At 37.9% G+C, this 12,147-nt stretch overlaps 1 protein-coding gene across 2 annotated transcripts in view; it reads right to left on the bottom strand.

Annotated features, from left to right (window-relative positions):
* LOC120632255 (cell growth regulator with RING finger domain protein 1-like) overlaps positions 1–12,147 on the bottom strand; it is a 43,368-nt gene that overhangs the window by 28,811 nt on the left and 2,410 nt on the right. For both annotated transcript variants that reach the window (XR_005659073.1, XM_039902076.1), the window contains exon 2: positions 9,969–10,111. Coding sequence is in view for 1 of the 2 variants with exons in the window: in XM_039902076.1 (XP_039758010.1) it covers positions 9,969–10,111 (143 nt within the window). In the remaining variant the exon portion in view is untranslated. The remainder of the gene's footprint in view (positions 1–9,968; positions 10,112–12,147) is intronic.

The raw sequence follows: 12,147 nt of genomic DNA, 5'->3' as shown, positions 1-12,147 counted from the left end.
TCATTACTGGCCCACCACAGGGCACGGGTCTCCTCCAGAATGAGCAGGATTTACACGCCGGCAGAGTGCGGATTGGTGGACTTCACATGTCTTTGAGAACATTGTGGAGAACTCTAGAGGAAAGCAGGTTTCCTCACGATATTTTGCTTTACCGATAATCCCTACTAATATTATAAATGTTAATGTAAGTTTGTTTGTTACGCTTTCACGCAAAAACTACTTAATATAGGATACTTTTTATCCAGACATTAAGTTCGGTTCCTTTGGGAGAGGGGATGAAAGTTTTTGATGATTTTACTCCATAACTCCGACAAATTATAACCGATTTAAATAATTATTTTTGTACTATAGAGGTTATATAATATGTGTTTAATTTTGCCCAAACTTTGTGTAGATCTGATGAATGTGGTTGGAGATAGAGGACAGAACTCCTCAGAAGACAGTAGCAAACCCCTCATTTAGCGATACTGAATACTTTAATTTTTTTTAGAACAAAATCTAACGCAGACGAAGTCGCGGGCAATAGCTAGTAAATAAATAAATAAATATACTACGACAATACACACTGCGCCATCAAGCCCCAAAGTAAGCGTAGCTTGTGTTATGGGTGCTAAGATGACTGATGGATATTTTTTTTAAATTTATAATATACATAAATACTTATAAAATACATATAAACACCCAGACACTGAAAAACATTCCTGTTCATCACACAAAAATTTTCCAGTTGTGGGAATCGAACCCACGGCCTTTGACTCAGAAAGCAGGGTCGCTGCCCACTGCGCCAATCGTAATAATGCAAGTGATATTCAACTATTTTTATTCCACTACAAGTTAACCTTTGACTGCAAATTCACCTGGTGGTAAGGCATGATGCAGTCTAAGATGGTAGTGGGTTACCCTGTTAGGGAGTATGACAGTTATATTAATACCATACCCCTAGTCGGTATCTACGCGCCCTAGTATCGGAACGCTAAATCAGTTAACGGCACGTCTTTGCCGGATCAGACAAGAGAAAATTCAGAAATTATAAATCCGCACATTGCCCCTGCTGGAAGCCGGGAACTCCAACTTTATACCACAACGCTCACCTCTGCGCCAGGTAGGTTAACCGAACATATTTTTTATTTAATTTTTTTGGGACAGAAAACAATAACATGTTATAATATTGTAAGGAGCAGTAGGGCGATACACTTTAGTTTCAAGTTACACTAAGGGCCGATTTCACCAACCAATGTTTGTTACTTTAGCGACCCGTTAAGTGCTTTAACGGACTGCAGTGCTAGCACAGGCAGGAGGCAAAAATTATATCCCCCGATTATATACCCTGACAAGGGATATAATTAACATGTCCACCTGCTACAGCATAGGAACACGGAATAGTAGAAGTTTACCCCCGTTTATTATTACACATATATATTTTGTGTGAGTTGATAAAGCTGTGGGAGAAGATAATTTTTTATCCTTTCCCCGGGTTTATAATTGTCTCCTGCCCATGCTAGCCGTGATGTAGGTGTAAACGAGTGTCCCACCAAGCACCAACATTTGATTATCTTACCTGACGGGCCGTTAAAGTTTATTGCTGGTATATAGGTCCTACCTAATTAAAAAAATAAATGGGCAAGTTAATGCAACATCTCTTATTGCTAATAAAAAGGAATAGATATAAAAGAAAAATTAAATAAAAAGACAAACATATGGGTATTTGAATAAAGACACTGTTGTTAGATTTTTGTTTGCCTGTATACGAGAAGCAATTGAGTGATTTATCTTAAGAGATTAACGTGGGTTGTGCCTTTGCATAAAGATTTGTCTCGTTCCGAATCCCACGCGCGCTATATTACATATCCTCAATTCTGCCTTATTAGAAATTATTGGAGCGCATTTGTCGGTATCGCAAATACCGTAAGTTCTATTTATCTTGATCTATCCATATTTATCTATCTATCTTTTATTTTGTAATCTTAAGAAATCGTTTTAGTACATCACTCTATGACCCTTAGAGGCCGAGCAAAAAGGAAAAAGCCCGCTAAATTATAGCTTAGTGTTCCTTACACTAAGCTATAATAAAGTACTTTCTCGTACGTACTCGCGACGCGATGGGTCGGGGTATGTTGTGTTGGATAGGCGAAAAATCGACGCTGCATACATATTTCCCTATATTAAGCAAAAAAGACTAATATGAAAATATTCATTGAAGTAGTCACAGGCAATCGCATGAGCGGTTTTTTGAATATTTTTGAGAAATATTATTGAATACTAATATAAATGGGATAAAGGGCATATTTCTTTGTGTTATGGTAATATCTTCGTTGCGTGCAATTATTCGATTGTCGTTGGTTTATTATGAGCGGCCAGATTTGAATTCAAATAGTCGCTTGAATTAATTTTTCTGTGGTTCTTGCGTGAGTTGAGTTCCTAAATATATCGTATGCTAATGTTTGTATACTGCGATCAATAATCCCTGATAGTCACGAAAGCTTTGTGGAGATTGTGCCACAAATGGCGTTCACTTCTGGACATAGGTCATTTATAGCGAGTCCCAAATACCACGGTCTTGCGCCGCTTGAGTCCAGCGTTTGCCTGCGACTCGTTGGATGTCATCCGTCCACCTCATCGGGGGTACTGGCGCTGCGTGTACCGGTGCGAGGTCGCCATTCCAGCATCTTATGACCACAACGCCCATCGGTTATCCAAGCTACGTGCGCCTCCCATTGCCACTTCAGTTTTTCTGGTTCTTCTACGGATCTCCTCATTTCTAATCACGAACAAGGATCCTATTGCAATGTTCACACCCTGCGGAGGAACCCGCGCCACGTTCCCCAGACTACCGACTGGAACCCACAGGGGAAGCGTAAAAGTGGTAGCGAGGTTAACATTTTTTTTGCCGGTATATCTATAGACTATATCTATAGAGAGTGAATAGGTGTCGTGTTAGACCAACGGTCTTGGGATGAACATTTAGTAGACCAAGTTCATGGTCATATCTATAAATAAAATTAGATGACATTGATGTCTTAGTAGAAGGCCAAAAAGTCGAGAGAGTGCGCAGATTTAAATATTTCGGTACGTGGCTTAATTGTAACCTAGAGAGCAGTGATCAGGAAGTTAAGACCCTGATGAAGTAGCTAGAAGTACTTTTAACGGAATGAAACAAGTACTCTACAGAAAATCACTCTGCGTATCCAACGTAGAGTTTCTGCGTCGCATCAACCAAAATTGTCGTCACAACATCAAGGTCAGGAAAGCCGCATATCTGGGGCACGGCACAGGCACGAGATATATGAATTTCTGCAACTCATTAAATGGTAGAAGGTGCCGGAAGAAGAGGCGTTGTTAGCAGAAAGAAGTACTGACTACGTAACACCAGAGACTGAGAGAGAGAATGTACGAAGCTAACTGCCAACTTTTGTCAGTTGGATATGCAACGTTACGCCGTTCTGGTATGATTGAGTAACGTAAACCATCCACCCAAACTTTCGTATTCATAATTTAAGTATATTTTATTTATTACACTACAAGTTAGACTGCAATCTAACCTAGTGATAAATGATGATACATGGTAGCGGGCTAACCTGTTATGAAATATGGCAGTTAACACATAATACGCTAAATCGCTTAGCGGCACGTCTTTGCCGATAAGGTGGTAACTTGGTAACCAGACCAAACCATAATAATTCTCCCCTGCCGGGAATCGAACCCGGGATCTCCAACTTAAAACCGCAGCGCTCACCACTGCGCTAGGGAGGTCGACAGGTAGAAATATTATTGCATCCTTATTAAAAAATCTCCAAGGGTAACCGGGTTTGCATAATTTTAGATTTAGCGACTTCCAATTAGCGTGCCGGTATGTATAATATATTAGACACGGGAAGGTAGTAGCGTCTGCAGACCGTGACGCTAGTCGGAAGTAGGAAGATATATAGTTCATTAAACGTTTTTTTAACCTATTTATTTGAACTCAACACTGCTTTATTTAAAAAAAAGGCTTATCAAAGAGCTTTGATAGCACAGTGGGTAGGAGCTCGACTTTACTTTCGGGGGGCCGAGTTCGAATCCCACCACGCAACCTTTTTCTAAGTTATGTGCGTTTCAAGTAATTAAAAATATTACTTACTTCGATGAAAAAACATCGTCAGAAAACCTGCATGCCTGAGAGTTAATTGTTTATGTTCTCAAAGGTATGTGGAGCCATCAATCCGCACTGAGCCAGCGTGGTGGACTACGGCCTTAACCCTTTCGGTTCGGGTTTATCGGATTTATCTGTACACCACCACACATCGTCCAGCGCTCGGATTCAAAGCTCAACTTTGATATATCAAAAACATGCTACTATATTTATTTTAGATCAAACAAATGGGAATTCATAATGGTAAAATACCACAAAATACCACAAAAGGGTAAAATCTAAGTATCAACTCATTAACGGCCCAATGCAGGGGAAGGTTCTGCTCTGAGAATCAGAAGGGTCAAAGCCCACGTGCGGATTGCTACTCTCAGGCAGGCAGCCATGCAAGTATCCTCACGATATTTCCCTTCACCATTAACGCAAGTGATATTTATTTGCTTAAAATGCACATAATTTCTGAATGAAGACTATTCAGGATCGGACCCAGGACCTTTGATCTGAAGTATGACTTCATGCTCGCCACTAGAAAAATGTGGCAGTTGGTAATGGTAATAAAAATTATTGTCAAGCTTGTAAAAAATTATTAACGTTCGTTAGGTTTACTTACTTTCGGTACAACTTTATAGTTGAAATAAATAAAAAAAATACTAAGATTGCACTGCAATTGCTCAGAACTGTGTGAATATCAAAAAACTAAAACAGCGCGAGCAAAAGATACGACCGTTCATGCTACATAATATCTTGCCAATCGCAGGGGAATCAAAACCTATAGGGTAGGTACTTCCGTTGACCTAGAATCATGTAACTTGGCAAGAAGCACTGTATCGTAGCACTGTATCGTAGCACAAGTAAAGTCAGAAATGCGACAGCCGAAAAAATTTAGTTACATCAGATTTTTTTGTTAAAACTGTTATATTGTACCTCTCTCTTAGGAGAAACGGTTTCAGAGCATAGACCTACCACGCTGTTTCAATGTGGATTGGTGGTCTTTGACGATTACTGTCTAAAGTTATATATGATAAACGGAACCGACGTGTTAACGTGCTCTCCGAGGCGCGAGGGTAGACACCGCCAATTTCTTAACTCCGCGCTGGTACCGAAAATTGTTTAACAGAGAAACACAATTCGGTGTTGTCGGTGCAGGCGTGCTTCAACCTTTTCTATCTATATTATACTAGCTGTTGCCCACGACTTCGTCTGCGTTGGATATTGTTTTTTGATGTGGCATTCAATTTAGTTGTAGTTCTAAAAAAATTAAAAGTATTTAGTATCGCTAAGCCTTAAATGAGGGGTTTGCTGCTGTCCGCTGAGGAGTTCTGACCTCTATCTCCAACCAAACTCATCAGATCTACACAAAATTTGGGCAAAATTAAATACATATTATAACCTATATAGTACAAAAACAATTATTTAAATCGGTTATAATTTGTCGGAGTTATTGTGTAAAATCTTCAAAACTATCATCCCCTCTCCCAAAGGAACCAAGCTTAATTTTGGCATGAAAAGTATCCTATATTACTTCTATGACGTCCAAGAATATGTGTACAAAGTTTCATGAGGATCGGTTAAGTAGTTTTTGCGTGAAAGCGTTACAAACAAACTTACATTGACATTTATAATAGTAGGGATGTCCCCACGCCAACCATTCGTTTTATTTGTCAATATACAGTCTTGATCGGTCTCTTCTCCCGTGTCCCTCAATTATCATCATCATTATCATATCAACCAATTACTGGGCCCCTACAGGGCACGGGTCTACTGGTACCACAATTCTTGGCAATTATACATGACCATCACGCTTGCGTAATAATTTATATATCTCAGAATTGATTAAATACTTTACGCAATAGATAAGTATTCAATTCAAATTGACAAATAAAAATTCTTCATTAAGAAATACTTTTTTTTATCATTAAAGCAAGACCTTATTGCATGGATTTTTTCGCTTTTACATCAGACTAGCGGATGCCAGCAACTTCGTCTGCAAAGAATCTCTGATATGCCGTGCGATAAAGATTTTTTTCCCCCGGTGACTATATCAAGAAATAATGAAAATACATTTATTCATGTCACGTGTTACACAAACAGTACATCTTGTATTATTATAGAAACAGAATGTCTGTCGGACAACCAGACAGAAAGGTTGTACACCTCAACATTTGCCATGCATTATAGTTGCATGCATGGCATTTATTTTTAGCTGAGACCTGAGAAACGTTACGGCAAATGAAATAGAAAAAAATTATGCCATTATTTTACAGTTTCTATTGCTCTTTGTTTATAGATGATCCACAGACCTCCCGTGGTTAGACAGCATGCTTTGAATAGCGTAATTTTATCTTAACTTTATGCCAGTTGATTGGGTATCAACAACAGAGGGAAGCCACCGCTCGCGGAGGATAGAGGAGTAAATTTACAAGTCCCTGAATCGAGCACGCGAACAATATCCCGTTAAAATCGATAAACAAGCAACGAGGATCGGTGGTGTGAAATTCCTAGACTTCCAAAAGGTTCAATTAATAAAAGACCGTCCGTCTAGTTGTGACCATTTAAACTGGTTGGGGATCTGATTAATATAATTGAGTATAGAGAACGGGAGTCCTCGTCGGACCACAGTAAATCGGTTTCAATCAGTGCAATAGCTTATAATCAGTAAGGTACTTTGAACCTAACGTCGTCGGTATTGTGATGTGGCTATGGGCGGGGCACATAACTTGATGGATCGGTATTCGATGGATGTTGGGGTAGACATAGAGGGCCGCTTTCCGTCCAATGCTGTACTAAGCTGTTTAGCTAAGGCTAATTTTATCCACCAATAAGAACTATTTAATTTCATAGCCTGCTAAGCACCTTTGTAAAAACAATTCAACATAGCTGTTTTTAGTATAACATATAATTATAATAATAATAAATACAGAAGGAATATTTGGGTCGGATACAGAAGGCAGTAGTCCTTGAAACGGCGCGTATTGTGAGGAGGTTCTTCACTCTGGAGCCCTGACTGCCGGTTGCTTGGGCATTCAAAAGCCCCGCAAGGGGGGGGTTGATGTTTTTTCTTATAAATTTTTAAAAGTGTTTTTTATTTTCTTAAGCTTTGTTAAGAATTAAAAAAAATATTAAAATCAATAAATTATAGACATAAATAAAACATATACTACGACAATACACACATCGCCATCTAGCTCCCAAAGTAAGCGTAGCTTGTGTTGTGGGTACTAAGGTAACTGATAAATAATTTTATGAATAATATACATAAATGCTTATAATATACATATATAAAGCCCCCAGCCACTATAAAATATTCATGTTCATCACAAAAACATTTTCAAGTTGTGGCAATCGAACCTAGGACCGGCCTTGGACTCAGAAAGCAGGGTCGCTGTCTACTAAGCCAATCGGCCGTCAAAAATATTATTTTGAACGTGAGCCATGGTAATGCGCTCGACCGTAACAATACAAAGATCCTCCTCCGAGCTGGTGTTGTGTGTCCATACGTTCATGTATGGGCTTTTGTATGTGAAAATTTCGATAGCACGATATAGGAACTTCTTGGTAGGTGACTATACCGCCACAGATTCTAGCTAAGGATGGGTTAGAAGTTAATGCCTGTTCTTACGACCTCTAGGCATCGCCTAAATCGAATGCATAATTACATAGGCAATAGAAAAAAAAGATTCACGAACACTTAGGTGATAGCCATTGATGAACGGTTGCTGTATGCCTAGGAATCTCCTTAGATTAGGCGTTACGTATTAAGGAATTGCCTTGTACGTCGTTAGTGAAAACGGGCATAGGTATGTGAGGCCAGGATGCGATACCTAAGTCTGATCTTTGAAATTAAATTTTATGTGAATCTACGGATAATACAATTTGTCAAGTCTGCTGATATGTTGCCTTAAATAAATAAATTACAACGCTTATTTAGCGTGTACGTGAAAATGGATTATGTACATCAGGTCTGGCAGGACGGTTAGCACTAACCAAGTATGTCTGTTAACTATTGCTCTGGCGTAACTTATCACGGTTAGTTGCCAAGCCGCTGCCGGCTACGTGGCAATTTCCAAAAAAGATTATATAATTCAACAACATCATTTTCAAGCCATTACTGCACTTTAGGGCCCTCAGTATAGGGCACGAGTCTCCTCATAGAATGAGAATGGTTTAGGAAACGACCTCCCACAATACTGGCCAAGTGCGCCTTTGGTCACGCCTTTGAGGAAATTAGAGGTGGAGAACTCTCTGTAATGCTGGTTTCCTCGGGATGTCTAGCATCAATGTTAGTACGTCAATATTTAATTGTTTAAAACGCAGATAACTCAGAAAAGTTGAGTGGTGCGTGCCGGGGATCGAACTGGGTCCGAAAGGGAGACCGAAGTGAACAATACTTGATTTAAAAAAAAAAGCAAATAAATAATAATAGTTAATCGAAAGAAGTACCCAATTAAATATATTTTCGTGGAAGTGAATGACCGCATAAGTGATTAAAGTGTTATACGCATCGCATCGCTCGTACTCGTTCTAGGTTGAACCTGATGCACCGAATTGAAATTTTCAATGTGAACTTAACTCTCTCGCTAAAGGAGTGCCAGTAGACTATTTCGGCATGGTTCTCTCAATATAATGTACTTTTATAATCCCTACTAATATCCCTACTAATATTATAAATGTCAAGTAAGTTTGTTTGTTACGCTGACACGCAAAAACTACTTAACCGATCCTCATTAAACTTTGTACACATATTCTTGGAAGTGTTAGAAGTAATATAGGATACTTTTTATCCCGACATTAAGATCGGTTCCTTTGGGAGAGGGGATGAGTGTTTGACGATTGTACACCATAACTCCGACAGATTATAACCGATTTAAATAATTATTTTTGTACTATAGAGGTTATAATATGTGTTTTATTTTGCCCGAACTGTGGTTGGAGATAGAGGACAGAACCCCTCAGCGAACAGCAGCAAACCCCTCATTTAAGGCTTAGCGATACTGAATATTTTTGTAGATCAACCACTAAATTCAATGCCACATCAAACAACAAAATCAAACGCAGACGAAGTCGCGGGCAACTGCTGGTATATAATAAATTTACGAATACTGTTATCGCCATCATCTCACTGCCGTGTAATACTCTGTAATGTACGCATCAAAAGTGCCGCCTATGGGCCCACTTGAATAAAGATATTTTTGACTTTGACTTCGACTTTAATAATAGTTAATCGAAGGAAACACTCAATTGAATGTTTTCGTTGAAGTGAATGACCGTAACAGTGTTAGACGCATCGGTGTTTAATCTATTTATTATTTTGCTGTAGGTACACCAAATAGAATGCCGAAAATATTTTTTCGACCCCAGCCGAAGAATCAACTGTACGTACAGTGTTCCGTTTCGGTTAAAGATTTTTTAATTTTATGTACTTCTACGCACCAATCAGTTGAGAGTTCTGTATGACTTGTTTATCGAATAATATTTCGGTGGAAGTTTGCAGTAAAAAATAATTAAATCATTGACTTAAAAAAAAAACCTTGATTTAAATAACAGTCGATTGGGGCAGTGGGCAGCGACCCTGCTTTCTGTGTCGAAGGCCGTGGGTTCGATTCCCACAACCGGAAAATGTTTGTGTGTTAAACACGAATGTTTTTCAGTGTCTGGGTGTTTATCTGTTTTTTTTAAGTATTTACGTATATTATTCATAAAATTATTCATCCATCATCTTAGTACCCATAACACAAGCTACGCTTACTTTGGGACTAGCTGGCGATGTGTGTATTGTCGTAGTATATTTATTTAATCGCGATATCAACCCTGATGTAAATTGCTTAATATAATTTGTACTTACTGTTGTATGCGATAGGTTGATTCTCCTGCAGTTTGAATGTGAACGGTATGTGGACCCGTTGCATGAGAAGTCGGGGTGGCTGCATAGTCCGCGGCCATGTGTCTTCTCGACCCTCCCCCACTATTCCTATAAACTCCATGTTCCTGCAACAAGAAGAACAACTGTCATTCTCATGCTGGAATTAGACGTGGGGTCTGAGTTGATCTTTAAAAATCTATATTCTAATTCTAACTTTTTATATTAATTATTTATTTACTAGCTGTTGCCCGCGATTTCGTCTGCGTTTGTTTTTGTTTTTCGAAAGACATGTGGCTTTCAATTTAGGTGTAATTCTACTGAAATTTTTAAGTTGTGTATTCTTTTATAGTAAGAACTGGTGTAGTTTTTAAATTTATCATTTGACGGCGTTATGGTGTAAAATCGTCTAACACTTTCGTCCCCCTCTCCCAAAAGAACTGAGCTTAATTTCGGGATAAAAAGCATCCTACATTGCTTCTAATACCCTCAGGACTAAGTGTACAACTACAACGTCTCGTGATGATCGGTTTAGTAGTTTTTGCGTGTACGCGTAACAAACAAACTTACATTCACATTTATAATATTAAGTAGGGAAGTAGGGATTTATACTCTTTATTTGCACTCCACATCAAGTTATAAAAAAAACAGACACCAAGTAGTAGGATACAAGATACGCTTAGTAGCGACCTCTGCCAGGCAACCTTAGGAAAACCGAGACTTTCCATTTATGAGACCACTACGCCACGGAGTTCGTCAAGAAGCTGTTTTTTTTTATTCATTACAAGTTATGGCCATTGACTGCAATCTCACCTGTTGGTAAGTGATGGTTCAGTGTAAGATGGCAACTCAACTCTTATGGGTATGGCGCGGTTTTTACGCGACATCGTACCAGAACGTTAAATCGCTGAGCGGCAAGTCTTTGTCGGTAGGGTGGTAACTAGCCACGGACGAAGCCTTCTATTAGACCGGCAGGGTGATTACGTATCTCGCGACAGCAATGCGACAGCCGCAAATATTGCAATCACTGCTGTCAAACGTCACTTTTGTTTATTTATTGTATGGAAAAGTGACGTTTGACATTAGTGATTGCAAGATTTACGCCTGTAGCATTGCTGTCGCGAGATACGTCACCCTGCAGACTAGAGAAAATTCAGAAATTATTAATACCCAAATTGCCATTATCCGGGATCGAACCAGAGAGTTTAAAACCACTGCGCCAGAGAGATCGTCCGCAGGGAACTGGTAGTAAAGTTTGAATATTAATGAGAGAGAAACTAAGCATGATGTTTTTTTTTAATCGTTTTTTTTATATTAAGAATAATTGTCTGTATTACAGGAAAATAAAACATCAAACAATTTTGATTTTTGTAACTAATTAACTTAGTTGTAATGCAAATTAAAATTGTTTCTTGAGGAATATTTTTTTAATATATTTAATATTTTATGAATTTGCAATTTTTTTATATATAATGGGTTGATTGTAATAATAATACCTATTACATTTAATTAATTGCAAATTACTTCTCTCAATTTTTTTCATTTACAAGGTTATACAAAGTTTAATATTTTAATAGTTTTTAGGGTTCAGTCACAAAATGATGAAAACCCCTTTGGGACTTTTTCCTTCTGACACAACCTAATAAAGAGGTTGTTTTTATTGTTATCTAGTTTAAATTTGGAATTTTTCTAGACAATTCTTATTAGGCTTGATTGGAAAATGAAAACTTTTATTTTTTAAAGGTAGGGGCAGGTATTAAATATTATAATTCCAAAACTATCAAGATAAAGAATGTTATTAAATAAACTGTATCCATTTCCTCATCCTTAATTTTATAAAAATGTTTCAATCCATGAATGTGGCATATTTTATATTTGTATTGATGTTGGGCTATTTCTGAACTGCAATTAGCTTAATTTTTTTTTTTAATTTCTAATGTTACAATAAAACTTGGAATTAAACTACAATAATTAAGTAGTTTCATCTTTTTTGTAAAATGGTCTGATAAAAGAGTTTCTTTAATATTTACTTAGATAATAACATTGAGAAAATATACTTAGGCTTCAATTTCGATTTAAGCACGCAAATTATCAATAAGTAACTCATCCTGGAAAGTCAGAAATATGGGTTTTCTGTCTTTCCAGGATTAACTTTCTAGACAAA

This window comes from Pararge aegeria, chromosome 19, assembly GCF_905163445.1.
Source record: "Pararge aegeria chromosome 19, ilParAegt1.1, whole genome shotgun sequence".
Taxonomy (NCBI): domain Eukaryota; kingdom Metazoa; phylum Arthropoda; class Insecta; order Lepidoptera; family Nymphalidae; genus Pararge; species Pararge aegeria.
The sequence above is the reverse complement of the archived record's forward strand: the minus strand, read 5'-3'. Positions and strand labels throughout refer to the sequence as shown.